At 39.3% G+C, this 15,227-nt stretch overlaps 1 protein-coding gene across 2 annotated transcripts in view; it reads right to left on the reverse strand.

Moving 5' to 3' along the window:
* SIGIRR (single Ig and TIR domain containing) overlaps positions 1–15,227 on the reverse strand; it is a 52,256-nt gene that overhangs the window by 26,814 nt on the left and 10,215 nt on the right. For both annotated transcript variants that reach the window (XM_042465632.1, XM_042465642.1), the window contains 2 exons: positions 3,470–3,796; positions 71–260 (listed from right to left, as the gene is read on the reverse strand). In XM_042465632.1, the coding sequence (XP_042321566.1) occupies positions 71–260; positions 3,470–3,796 (517 nt within the window). The remainder of the gene's footprint in view (positions 1–70; positions 261–3,469; positions 3,797–15,227) is intronic.

Here is a 15,227-nt window from a genome sequence, read left to right on the forward strand (position 1 = left end):
TTCTTGTTTTTGTCTCAAAGTATGCAGAGAAAATAGTTTTCATCTCTATATTACATAAAAGCCTTCTTACCAATTTTTTGAAGAAGCATGGGTCTCATTGTCTAACCAGTGGTTATCTTTCATCCAGTGTAGGCCAAAGTCACAGCCCATACTGAACGGTAGCTGTACAGTGCAGTTCAGTGTTAACTGACTTCCCAAAGCTCTCTCCAAAGTCATGTTGTAAGAAGGATTGAGGAACTTGGGAAACACCTTGCATAGATCTGTTGGAAGGACAAGAATACATTTTAATGCAAGGATCAAACTTCCAAATTGCATTTTGTGCATCCATCATTAAAGTGTTTAGCATAACTAAGGCCCAGTACAGATGGGCCTTTTAGCACGTAAGGAATAAGTGCTAGGGTTGCCTCGGGGTGTCGCTTACAGATGCCCTGCACCCCTAGCATGTATTCCGTACATCAAAATGGCAGCGCCCTGTACAGATGGGCACCGCCATTTCGATGTGATGGACGCTTAGAGTCTGCACGTCGTGATGCCATTGTGATGTTGTGAGTGCACCACTGGCACACTGCGGTGTCACAATGGCGCCGCAAAAAGAACCCACTTTTTGTGGGTTCTTTTTGCTGCACGAGGAAGCTGCGCGGTTTGTCCACTGCAGCTTCCTCGTGCAGCAAAACAAGATGCTGGCAGACCGCCATTTTGGGGCAGTCTGTACCCCACCTAAGACAACAGAGATCAAACCACTCTTGGTGCTGTGATGTTGCAACCAAGCACAACCCGTTTGTCTTGGTGAAACCAATGATCCCTGCTTCTGTTGTCTATAGTTTTGGACATTACACACCTATCTGTGCATATTTTAATGTATACCCCCTCCTCACCTCACTTCCCACTACCATAAGCTGTGTTGGTTTGACTGAAGAAAACAAAACAAAATTTGAGAGGAATCATAATGGAAGATGATTAAGGTCTAGATTCTCTGGAAACTCTGACTTCTAACATTATTTAAAAATGAGAAAGAAAAGGGTGTGTAAGAGAGTATTACAAAACAACTATATTCAGCAGTGTTTAATATGAAGCCTGGCATTAATTATTAACTTCTGGAGTTCTACTGGTGATACCTTTATTATTCTCAAGGCCTGTTCAGAGTCCAACAGTACACTCTTCCCCCTCAATCTTTGTTGCTGTCATCCCATACATCCTGGTTAAATTTAGCCAAGTCTGTTACACATTTTCCGAATTCTTTGTGTGGTTTTTCTAAAATAACTTCTTCCTATTACGGAAAATAACTGGGGTTTGGAGCCTAACTGGAATTTGGATTCTAAAGGTATGTAAACTAAGGGTTTTATGATGCAGAACCTATTAAGCCATGCTTCATTAAATAGTGGCATATGTCTTTGACAGTTGTCTCTATTTATCCTTATTCTTTCTTTCCTTCAGTCAAAAATCAGACCTGATTAATTCCCCCAAGTTAAATAAGAGAGCTAAGAAATGAAGGCTGTTCGTATATACTTGCAGCTCTGGTGGCATAGTACAACCAATCTTTGACAAGTTCTTTAAAATTCATTGACATTTTCAAAAACACTACAAGCTGAGTTGAAAGAGGAATACTGTAACACATGCAGAGAAGAGAGGGAAAGAGAGAGAGAGAGAGATGTAGAGACTGCCCTTTTAAATGATACTGTTGGGAGAGATCCATATGCAGCCTTACCTTTGTTTGAATAACATGTCGCAGAAAAAAATTCCTTTCAATGCACATAGCGAAACCTTAGCCAAACTGGGATAACATTCAGAGTTTTCTTTTAAATAAACAACAGATTCTTCATATTAATAGGGAGTGGAGGAGATTGGGTGCTTTAAAAAATGAAATAAAATTAAGAATGCAAATCCATGCATGCCTGCTCAGAGGTAAGGTTTAGTCTGAACTGGGCAAGTCTTTTTAAGCCGAAATGTTTTCCTCAGACCATTCATTATTAGGTGATCTGTGTTTCTAGCATCATAATGAGGTTCTCCTTTATGGTGGTCTATTCCAAATTAAATTGTCACACAAGAGGAAGTGGAAACAAAGTCATGTTTACCTGCTTCAACTGTTTAGTTAAGTTTTTATTCACAGAAAGTATTTTTAAATTTGTCTTTTCTCACTTAATTTTTTTTCTGAGTGTGACGACTCAGCTATTTCCAACACAGCACACAAATAATTCTGAAGTTAAATTTTTTCTGAGTGTGACGGCTCAGCTATTTCCAACACGACACACAAATAATTCTGAAGTGACAGTGAATGACATATTTGGAGTGCAAATCTGTAACAACATGCACAAAAGCTGTCAAACATAACTGTTCTTAATGCATTCTTTCATATGGTGCAAGTATAGGATGTATGCTCATGGCTTGTCTCAGCACTCTTTTCAACAATTTCAGTATCCTCTCCCCACAAGTCCCTCACTCACTATTCTAGTGAAATCTAAAGTTTTTCCCCTTCTTTCAGTTATACCACCATGACTGTCAAGGATTCCATGAGTTCTTCATTTGCACTCAGTTGCATCTGCTAAACTGCTAGTAGTCTTACAGTTCAATATGTCCTCCAAGGTACAATATAAATTCAGTAAAGGGCTCAATGAGCCTTAAGGATCTGTATACATTTTCTCATGGACAGAAGTAACCACTGACAAAAGTTCAGAATCATAATCAGAAGTATGGCCATTGCCAAAGACAGAAATACAGAGGAATAGAGAGATGTATTTCCTTTGCAGTTTCCACCCTCCAGCTAACACACAAACTAGAAACAAATATTACAGGTAACACTTAGCTAAAGCCCACTGCATTTTCTCCTCCACTTTTTTTAGGTAAGCATTAGTAAGGGAAAATGCTTGATCCAGTATTATCATGTTGCACATTTCCCCACCACCACAAAAAGAAATGGAATCAGGTAAGTCACAACACAGTGCTGGCCTACTGCACAAAACTTTGCAGAGAAGCAAGGATGTAAACCATGGGATATCAGTTTTCAACAGCAGCAAAACTACCAGCCATTATATGTAGTTCCAGCTGAAGACAGTAGCTGACTGCATATTAATGAAGGAAAGGCAACATGTGGCTTATCAGATTCTTTTGTGCTGTAACTCCAATTATCCCTAACCACTGGCTACAGCAAATGGACATTACAGTCTAATAGTTTTCACAGGACTTGGATTGGCTCAGTTCCTCAAGAGCTATCTGATGCCATATCTTTTCTAAAGAGTATGATTAGCATTGCATGCTCTAGAAAAGCAAAAAACTCTGTCTTTCATAGCTAATATTTCACAACAGTTGTGTGTATGATGTGTTGCTTAAAGCCATCATTAAACAGACAAGTAATCTGTCTTGAAATAAAAGCAGCACTCCTCTTTCTGAGAACAGCTGGAAAAGAGGTGTCCATCAGGATTATGATTTGACTAGCAATGTACTTGTGATTACTTTCTCTGCTTCTTGCACTCACCTGCCATGTTCAGCTGGACAGTAAAGGAGGCGTTTCTTTGACCATTCAAGTACAGTGTGCAAGTGTAGATGCCAGCATCACCGGCGTTTGGGTTTTCAAAGGTGAGGTATGCAGTTGTGTTCCGCAATGTGCTGTGCAGGTGGCCTGAGGGAATGGAGTGAAGCGGTTGACAGTCTTTGCTCCACAGGACATCAAAGTCAGAGACAGACTGAAGGAGCTGCAGGCTCTGATTATCCAAAGGGCAGAACAAATGATTAACAGATTCCAGCCGTGACCAAATAGTGTGGTCATAGAAGCGATCCAGGTCCACGCAGGAGAAGTTAGAGCCTGATGGAAAAGAAAAAGAAATAAAGTAGAAATAAAATATACCAGTCAAACTGAAACCTCTCCTTTGTGGCATAATCCTAACATAGTTTTAAAGCAAGCAAAGCAGAAGCAGAAGCAAAATCCAAAAAGTTCAACCGTCACAGGGTCCATCCAGGGGCAAGACTCAGAATTGAGGCATTACTGAAAGAGAGGGGGGGGGGGAGAGAGCTACAGATACCTAACATCCAGGTAGATAAGATGATCAAAATTGTAACTTCATCTCTTATTATCACTTCAACTTTGTCTAGTTGGTTAAAAGTTAATGGGCTATGCTACAGATTTCCTACTACCATAGTCCTTAGAACATACCAAGAAATAAATGAAGTACCTGACTGCATTACAGTGAAGCCATTACTCCATGGCCTGTCTGTATACTAACATACTGTATACGCAATGCCAGGAGAGACTATGAGCCGAAGCAAGCATTACAGAAAAACTGTAAACTAACAATCAAATAACACTACCATAAAGGAAAGAGAATAGTTTTGGTGGTATCTGATATTTGTTAGTAATCTATACAGCCTGAGACTCTCTCTATACAGAGAGATACCTTACTATAACTACAGGCATAACAGGTTTAGTAGAGTATCATATTTTTGATCCTGAAGTTCATGATCCATAATCAAAAGAGCCCACTAGTGGTGTACATACATGCTGTCATGCTGTATATACATGCACAGTAAACACAGAATACTCCTCAAGTTCTGAGAGTAGCAGTATGGTTAAAACAAAAAACAAACAAGCTTTATTTATATACCACTTCATACCACCTAAGCAGTGTCTAAGCGGTTTACAACTGTAAGCTAAAAAGCCTTATCAACAACACACAACTATAGCAGTTTCATACCACTTTAACTGCCATGGTTCTTTCCTATGGAAACATGGGCTTTTGTAAAAGACTTAGACTAGAAAATTCTAGAAATATAGTTCAGAGGAGTGCAGTAGAGAATTCTACATACCTCATTAAACTACAAATCCCACGATTCCACAAGATGGAGCCAAGGTAATTAAAGTGGTATCTAACCGCTGTAACTATACACTGGATGCATCCAAAATCCTTTTTTAAGAATCTGTAGGTCTTCCGGCATGATTCTATGTTGAATGTCTAGCAGATGTTGATCACAGAGTTATGCTGGAGGACCCAGAGAGGTGTTCTCTCAAGTAAAAAAAAAAAATAGTGTTTTTTATTTTCAGTTTTTCCAATTTCATGAGGATCTGTGCCCCTAGCCCCAGCAAACATGGAGGGCCTACTGTATATGTGGAATCAAGTAAGTGCTAAAAGAATGGCAGGCTGATTATAAGAAGCACCAACTAATCCCAGTAACACAAAAGACACCCAAGCCCACAATCCCATGAATGTTTTACTAGGAAGTGGTAAGCCCACTGAGTTCAATGGGACCTACAGTCAACTTAACCTACCTGCAGCACATTCCTAGGCATTTTATTGCTCCTTTTTGCACCATCAGAATGCATTGAAAGACCCACCTACAGAGTAGTCTCACCACACAATTTCTTTTCATGATTTCTGCTTTCTGTTTATATGTGATGAATGAAAAACAAACCAGAAAAAAACAAAACAAAAAATAAATCACCCTGAGCCACTGATGGAAATTTTGGGTCCATTGCCAGAGCTAGGAAAAGTTACTTTATGGACTACAGCTCCCAAAACATTCTCATCCAGCAAGATTGCATTTTCAGACTACAACTCCTAAAACCCCTCAAGTCATGGTAACACATAATGTCTAAGAAATAAATTTCCAAGCTTTGCTTCCCTTAGTATGACTAAGTAGGATAAGAGCCAAATTATTAGCAAAAAAAAAATGGCAAATACTACAAGGACCCAACAATGTGAGGGAAAAAACTTTACATAGGCAGAAAGGGGGGATGCCCCATGATCTTAGATGTCTCTACACTAATGCACAGAGCATGGGAAATAAACAAGATGAACTTGGAACTCCTAGTACAAAAAACCAAATACAGTGGTACCCCGGGTTATGAAATTAATTCGTTCCGCCGCCGCTTTCATAACCCGAAAAGCATTCGCAAGCCGAAATGCCATAGGCGCTAATGGGGAAAAGCCGCGATTTCGTGTGAAAAAGCGCCGAAAAGCACCAAAATTTTTTTCGTAACCCGAAATAACCTTCGTAACCCGGAACAGTTTTTTTTAATGGATTTTTTTCGTAACCCGGAAATTTCGTAAGGCGGCGCATTCGTATCCCGGGGTACCACTGTATGAAATAATAGGCATCACTGAAACCTGGTGGGATGTGTCTCATAATTAGAATGTAGTAACAGAAGGGCATAATCTTTTTAAGAGAAATAGGCTAAACAGGAAAGTAAGAGGCATAACATTATATGTCAGAGATGTTTACACCTGTGAAGAGATCCAGGACTTAAATCCTGGAAACCAGGTGGAGAGCATCTGGATAAAAATTACTGGGGAAAGAAACAACAGACACATCATCATAGGAGTCCACTACAGACCCCTAAGTCAGACTGAAGATTTGGATGATGCCTTTCTAGAACAGATGATCACACACTCAGAAAGGGGAGATGTAATACTGATGAGTGACTTCACTTATCCTGATATTTGCTGGAAGTCAAACTCTGCCAAGAAGGTCCAGCAAATTCTTCTGTTGCCTGGCAGACAACTTCATTGTCAAGAAGGTGGAAGAGGCAACAAGGGGATCAGCTATTTTATATCTGATCCTAACCAATAGGGATGACCTGGTTAATAGCGTGCAAGTGATACCATAAAATTACCAGTTTGGTAGATGAAGGGAATGCTGTGGATATAGCATATCTTGATTTCAGTAAGACCTCTTCAACATCTTTATCAATGACTTGGATGAAGGACTAGAAGGTCTGCTTATCAAATCTGCAGATGACACAAAATTAGGAGAGGTAGCTAATATCCCAGAGGACAGGATCAAAATTTAAAAGTTAAGAAAACTGGGCCAGAACTAACCAATTGAATTTCCACAGGGAGAAATGTAAGATACTACACTTAGGCACAAAAAAGAAATGCACAGATATACGATGGGTGAACCTGGCTTGACAACAGTACACATGAAAGGGATCTAAGGGTCCTAACAGACCACAATTTGAACATTTATTTATTTATGGGATTTATACCCTGCTCTTCAGCTCTACAAGCTCTCAGAGCAGCTTACAGATAGTTATTCGGATGGTTCCCTGCCCTCAGGTCTACAATCTAAAAAGACATGACACAAAAGGAAAAAGTAACGGTGATGGGTAAGGGGATCATGTTCAGTGGTTCTTTTCTCTCTCTGAGGCCTGGAGCATGGCAGATGGACTGGAGGGAGGGCCCTTCTTGCTCTGGCTAGCACTGATGGAGTTGGGCCTGCCTTTTCACTCCTTCCCAGGCCGGATGATGTCAGATGGCATGGAGGGAGGGCTATTCTTCTTCAGTGAGTCAACAGTGTGATGTGACAGCTAAAAAAGCCAATGCAATTCTAGGCTACATCAGTGGGAGTATAGTGTTTAGATCAAGGGAAGTAATAGTGCAACTCTATTCTGCTTTGGTCAAACCTCACTCGGCATACTGTGTCCATTTCTGGGCAACACAATTCAAACAGGATGTTGACAAGCTGGAGTGTGTTCACAGAAGGGCAACTAAAATGGGGAAAGGTCTGGAAACCATGCCATATGAGGAGAGACTTAGGGAGCTGGGATTTTTAGCCTGGAGAAGAGATGGTTAAGGGGTGACATTTATTATTATTATTATTATTATTAAACTTTATTTATATAGCGCTGTAAATTTACACAGCACTGTACATAAAATCATTTAATTAGACGGTTCCCTGCCTTCATGCTTACAATCTAAGAAGGCACGACACAAAAGGAGAAGGGAATGGTTGATAGCCTTTTTTAAGTATTTGAAGGGGTGTCATATTGAGGATGGAGCAAGCTTGTTTTCTGATGCTCCAGAGACTAGAACACAGAACAATGCATGCAAGCCACAGGAAAAGAGATTCCACCTCAACATTAGGAAGAACTTCCTGATACTAAGAGCTGTTCGACAGTGGAATACACTGCTTCTGAGAGTGGAGCAGTCTCTTTTGGAGATATTTAAACAGAAGATGAATGCCCATCTGTCAGAAATACTTTGATTCTGAATGTCTGCGTGGCAGGGGGTTGCACTGATCGCCCATGAGGTGACTTCCACCTCTTATCATTCTATGATTCTTGACTGGGCTGGGTCCTTACTGGTATGTAAATATGCTGCCTCAACGTCCTGGTCAAATACCCCTTCGCCTGATCAAGGAAGGGTTGCAGGAGGAAGTGCTGCTCATTTTTGATTACTCTGTACACAAAGGAGCTGTGGAGCACACACCCAATGTTGAGAGCAGGGGCAAACTGAAGGTTTGTTCAAAGAGACACGGAAGTCTAATTGTGTTGCAACTGCATTAATACAGAATGCAGTTCTAATTACGTACTTCTCTCAAAAAGTATTAATTCTCTTAAAATCCTTTCCCAAATATTTCAAAAGTCCAATTTATAAATTACTGATGGTCTAATTTAGAACCCAAACATTTGATCTGTCATTTGATATGACAGTCAGCACACTTTTTGCTTCTCATACCCCTTGCTTAGGCAATGGTTTTGGTACATGACTATCAGATTAGCCAAGAAACTAATCCAGGATCAACACTCCTGAGCAGGTGAAAAATCAATATACCTATTCAGTTATGCGTTTATAACTTTTAAAAATGCAATGCAGAGGACTATATCATTTCTGACATGAGGTTTTTGTGGCTACAGTGGGCAACAAAATATTTCCTACTCTAGAATATCGTCACATGCTGCACTATTTAGTAACTAAGACAAGGAACATTTCATAGCATAATGTAAGGATGTGTGCCTTTGCTCCCTCAGTCTTGAGTTCTACAATCTTCATTGTGTTTATAATTTTAAAAATCCCATAAAAAAGGAGACAGACCCTGCTGCAAGCAGGAAAAATATAGAACTGGGACTGAGGAGGAAAAAACTGATATTAGAGAAAGAACACTGCTTGTAGACTGTTTATGTATTCCATTTTCACATCTGGTAAATAGGTTTTAGTACTGACTAAAATACTAATGATATGTCATATAATCATAGAGTTGGAAAAGATCACAAGGGCCATCCAGTTCAACCCCCTGCCATGCAGGAATACTATCAGAATCTGATTGAATTTATCATGAGTTGCGTTTATAGTTGGGTGATTAGTTATTAAGGTAACGTTATAGAAGGTATAAATTGTACAACTTGTGTGTATTGTGACTATGGGGGATAATGAGAGGAGGTGTAGTGTCAGGAATGAACCTTGATAGTGGTTTACAGTGAAGATGCTTTCTACAGGAATGCACATATGTGCATGGGATGCTATTTCTACAGGAGTAGAGGGAAAAACATAGTATGTTTAAAGGGACCAGATTATTCAGACCATGAAGGATGGCACATGGATACATACTGATTTATGGACAAATAATAATAATAATAATAATAATAATAATAATAATAATAATAATAGGATTTATTTATATGCCGCCCAATCACTAGGAATCTAGGCAGCTTACAACAGAAGGGATAATAGAATCATAGTAAAGCCTGTGATGTTTTAGGGCCAGGTATTATGAATACTGGTTTTGTATTTGTTGATGATAGCACTTTTGTCTGCAAACATTTTCCTGCCAACCTCTGCAATTACTGGAATAAAATTCTTGCTCGAAATACAGAAGGCTGGTTCACTGAACTGAGGGTGAGAGGAAAGTTTTTGATAAATACACAATCAAAGCAGTCCCAACAAATGGCCAACCAGGCTTTATTTAAAAACCTCCAAAGGAGACTCCACTACACTCCAAGACAATGTATTCCACTGTCAAACAGCTTTTACCATTAAGAAGAACTTCCTAATGTTTGGGTGGAATCTCTTTTCCTGTAGCTTGAAGCCAGTGCTCTGTATCCTAGTTTCTGGAATAACAGAAAACAAGCGTGCTCATTCTTTAACATAACATCCTTTCAAATGTTTTAAAATGACTATCATATCACCTCTGAACCTTTGTTTCTCTGTGCTAAACATACCCAGGGCATAGTTTCCAGATATTTCACCCTTTTGGTTTCCCTCCTCTGGACATGTTCCAGATTGTCAATATCCTTCTTGAAATGTGGTGGCCAGAACTGGACACAATATTTCAGGCAGGTCTGACCAAAGCAGAATGGAGTGGTGCTATTATTTCCCTCGACCTCGATACTATACTCCGATTGATGCAGCCTAGAATGCATGAGGTTTCTTAACTGCCATCCCATTGCTGATTCATGTTCAACCTGTGGTCCACAAAGACTCCTAGATCTGTTTCACGTGTACTGTTGTCAACTCATCCTATATCTGGGAATTTCACTTTTTCTGCCTAAGTGAAGGACCTTACATTTCCTGTTGAAATTCATTTTGTTAGTTTGGGCCAGCTCTTCAACCTGCTACAGTCATTTTGAATTCTGATTCTCTCCTCTGAGGTATTAGCTATCTAATTTTTTGTCATCTGAAAATTTGATAAGCATGCCACCTTTTTCATCATCCAAGTGATTGATAAAGATGTTGAATAGCACTGAGCCCAGGAAGAAACCTGTGGCACGCCACTTATGACTTCTCTCCAGGATGAAAAGGTGCCATTGGTGAGCATCCTTTGGGTTCGGTAGGTTAGCCAATTGCAAATCCACCTAACAATAGCATTGTTTAGACCACATTTTACTAGCTTATTTACAAGAATACTATGAGCAATCTTATCTGAAACCAAGAAAGCAATAGCAATAGCAAGTACATTTCTATACTGCTTATCATTTCACTTAAACACACCTTAAATGGATTACGATGTGTAAGCCAAGTGCCCCAACAAGCTGGGTACTCATTGAGGGAATTGTATTGTTTCACTGCCCTTTTTATGGCAATACTTGCAGAGATTTGATCACTCCTATACTTTTGAACATACCTGGGAGATCTGAAGCTTTTTATTTAAATTACCTATTATCAGACTGGAACTCGCATATAATAAAGTGGCACAATTTTCTACACTAGCAATCACTTGTAGGAAAAGAACAACTGATCAAAGTTAAACACATAATATTGTGTCATGTCTGGTACTGCATGTCTGGTTAAAATCTGATATTGCTAATCTACCTTTATTATTTCTATCTTAAGGGTAGAAACCCATAAAGGTTTATTTTTATTTTATTTTATTTTATTTTAAATGAAGCTATCTTAAATGTAACGGAAGTGAATTATTTACATTTCAAGCTGACAGATTTTTATCCCAAGCAATCTTTTTATGTGTATTATTTTATTTTTCTATGTTACATTTTATATTGATGTTGGTCTTTGACCGTAATAAAGAATTTCATTTTAGCAACCTACAGAATAAATAATAATAATAATAATATAATTTATTTATGTTTCCCCACCTCTCCCAGTGGATTGAAGTGGGGTTACAGACTAAATAAAAAAAAACAGAGTGTTTACATAAAAATTCAATTAAAAGCAGCTAAAACCAATAAAATATCCAACATCATACAATAATAATAGCATCATACAATAACAAGTCAGGGATCATACACAGACAGGGGCATATCATTCATATCAGGGGGGTATTCATATTAGGTGGGGTATGCTCGGTTTTAACTGCTTTTCTAAATGTTTCTAACGAGGCTGCCGAGTGGATCTCCTCAGGAAGACTATTCCAAAGTCTCGGAGCCGTTGATGAGAATGCTCTTTCGAAGCAGCAACAAATTTAAAGGTTGCTATTTCCAATAGGTTCTTACCCAATGTTCTAAGAGTGCAGGGCGGAATATATAGGGAAATGCGGTCCCGTAAGTAACTTGGGCCCAAGCCATGTAGGGCTTTATAGGTAATAACCAACACCTTGTACTGTGCCCAGAAGCAAATAGGGAGCCAGTGAAGATCTTTTAAGATAGGTGTAATATGGTCGAACCTTGATGAACCGGTGACCAATCTGGCTGCCATATTTTGCACTAACTGAAGCTTCTGAGCTTGGTGCAAGGGTAGCCCCATGTAAAGCGCATTACAGAAATCTAGACGAGAGGTTACCAGAGCGTGTACCACCATCTCAAGGTCCCTTTGGTCTAGGTAGGGTCGCAGTTGGCGTATCAACCAAAGTTGATAGCAAGCACTTCTGGCCGTTGCATCTACCTGAGATGTCAATTGCAGAAGAATGCAAGGCTGAGTGGACTCTGGATGCCTGCCCGGGATTGAACTCACAAACTTGTGGCTGTTAATGAATGCAGTACCAGCATTTAACCACTGCACCACCAGGGCTCCTAGATCCATAGCATTCTCTTCATCTAGCAAGCTTATAAATCTGTCAGAAAAAAAGTTCTCTTTTCTTTTTGAGAAACCCATGTTCACTTTTAGTAATCACTAGTGGGTGTAGTGGGGCAGGATCTACACAAGTAAACTCAACTGAAGTTCTCCCCACACACGCTTTGAAAAAGACTAAGTACATTAAACCAATACATTACAATTGACTAAGCTGAAGAATAGTGTTCTAAACTGTTTCAGAACACCTGGGTGCTGTCATACATAGTTGTGTGTTGGGAGGAAAAGATGTACACCCACAATGCCTTCAATATGCCCTGCTTCCAAGCTCTTGAACTCCCTCCCCAGAAAGGCCAGGATGGCTCCATTCCTGCTGTCCTTCCAGCGGCAGGTAAAGATGTTTTTATGCCACCAGGCTTCAGCATGACATGGATGCTGTTTTGTTTTTGTTTTAAAGAGTTTTAAACTTTAACGCTGATGATACCCAAATATGTTTCTTTATGCCTCTGACTGCTCCAGTGACTAAGGATGGCATCTCTCCTCTGAATGCGTGCCTTGAGTTGGTAATGGACTGGATGAGGGAAAACAAATTATTATTATTATTATTATTAAACTTTATTTCTAAAGCGCTGTAATTATACACAGCACTGTACAAAGTCGGTAAAATTAGAGAGAATATAAAAGCCTGCCCAAGGCGTACATTCTAAAATAATAACAATTAAAAGAGGAATTGTTAAAATTACCATATAGAAAAGAAAAAACAAATTAAAAACATCAAATATCAAACAAATCACATCACATCAAATATTGTCAGACAGCCAGATGACAATCACAAATTCCCTGAGAACGCTTCCCTAAACAATATGGTTTTCAGCTCAGCCTTAAAGCTGGTTAGGGAAGTGATGAGCCGTGCATGCAGAGGAAAACAAACTCAAGTTGAATCCAGAGAAAATGGAGGTACTTGCGATAGGAACCTCAGGCCTGGGAAGGGAAATCTGTCAACCAGTCCTGGACAGGGTCACACTTCCCCTAAATGACAAAGTTCACAGTTTGGGAGTACTCCTGGATCTGTCTCTACAGTTGATATCTCAAATAGATATGACGGCCAGGAGTGCTTGGTACCAGCTTCGGTTGATACACCAACTGCACCCCTACCTGGACCGAAAGGACCTTGAAGCAGTTGTACATGCTCTGGTAATCTCTCGTCTTGATTTCTGTAATGCACTCTACATGGGGCTACCCTTGTACCAAGTTCGGAAGCTTCAATTAGTTCAAAACATGGCAGACAGATTGGTCACTGGTTCTTCAAGGTTTGACCATATAACACCAATCCTAAAAGATCTTCACTGGCTGCCAATTTGCTTCCGGGCGCAATACAAGGTGTTGGTTATTACCTTTACCTACATGGCTTGGGCCCGAGTTACTTATGGGAACGCCTCTCCCTACATAAACTGCCCCGCACTCTCAGAATATCGGGGAAGAACCCAATAGCTTCAACTTCCCTAAGAGCTTTAACTTCCCTAAGACCTTTCACAGTAGCCACTCCTAGATTATGGAACAGTCTCCTGGAAGACATCCATCTTACTACCTCCTTGGAGACCTTTAAGAGGGCAGTTAAGACAGATCTCTTCCAGTGAGCATACCCAGCCAACTCTGTATGAAATATATGGATCCATCTGTGACTAGGATTGGAATACCTTTATTTCCACTGTCGCTTTGACAGCGGTTTTTTAAATTGTTAAATGGTTAAATTGTTAAATGTTTACATATTTCATTGATAAGTTTTGTAGTTGTATATTTATATTAGGTTGTAATCCTGTCTCGATCCATCTGGGAGAGGCAGTGAAATATAAATAAAACTTTTATTTATTTGTTCATTATTAAATTTTAATAATATAGTATTTTTAATTGTTTAACTGTTTTTTAAACTTGTATTTTGCATGTTTTATAGTATTTTAACTTGGACTGTTTTAGATTTGTTATCCGCCTTGAGCTCCTGTACTGGGAGGAAGGCAGGATATAAATAAACATAATAATAATAATAATAATAATGATAATGATGATGATGATGATGATGATGCTTCTCCAGTTCTGCCTCCCATTCCTTGGCCTCAGCTTTGGAAAAGATGTTTTAGCCAATTAATTACAGCAGTGGTGGTGGCAACCAACCTTTCCTCATACATTTTAAACAAATAAAATGACATAGGAAATATAAAATGTTTAATAGACAGACAGAGGGCAGTTGATGTAGCTCTTAGGAGGAATGACAGTTTCACAACTGTGGGGCCACAATTAAGAAGCTTTTGCTCCTAGTGCCTGTCAACATCAACTTAATCCATAGAGAGAAAGAGAACAGGTCCACCAAAGCTGATATTAATATCTATCAATGAAAACAGTGTCTCAAATAAACACACACTAGCCTACTGTATTGACACAAAAACAGTGTAATAGGTGCTGATCTCTAGCAGCGTTTTCAAACAATTGTAGCTTCTGAATCATCTTTAAAAGCAGATTACTGTACATAATACACCAAAAAGCCTGCATGACCACCAGTCCAGAAATGTATGTTCTTCAGAGAGGGACAAAGCCTGTGTTCAATCCGAGGACAATAAAAAGCAGTTCTAGTCAACATTCCCTCAAGCTCTATAAGTAAAGCCAGATTCAAAAGAATGCAGTTCAGCACCAAATATATATTTAACAAAGTCTGGTGGCTGCTGCAGGCAGTAGAGGCTGAAAGACAAAATGGTGGCTGCAGACATCATCTTGATGCAAAATGTCTTTTAAGTCAGCCTTTGGACACTAACAATCAATCTGTTCCCTTCAGGTTTGAGCTTGCTAACAACAGAAAAAAAAGGGGAAGGGGGGGAACTGTCTTATGGCACCCTGAAGACTAACCAGTTTATTTTAGCATTAACTTTCAGGCTAATAAACTTTATTTAGCTAGTGCTGAAATAAACTGGGTAACCTTAATGATATTACATGCCTCCTTTTTTCTTCCTCTTCCCTTTTGTATTGAAACAAGACTAGAACAGTCCTCTTTGGAAAAGAAAAAAAAATAAAGCA

Source organism: Sceloporus undulatus, chromosome 1 (assembly GCF_019175285.1).
Source record: "Sceloporus undulatus isolate JIND9_A2432 ecotype Alabama chromosome 1, SceUnd_v1.1, whole genome shotgun sequence".
NCBI lineage: Eukaryota > Metazoa > Chordata > Lepidosauria > Squamata > Phrynosomatidae > Sceloporus > Sceloporus undulatus.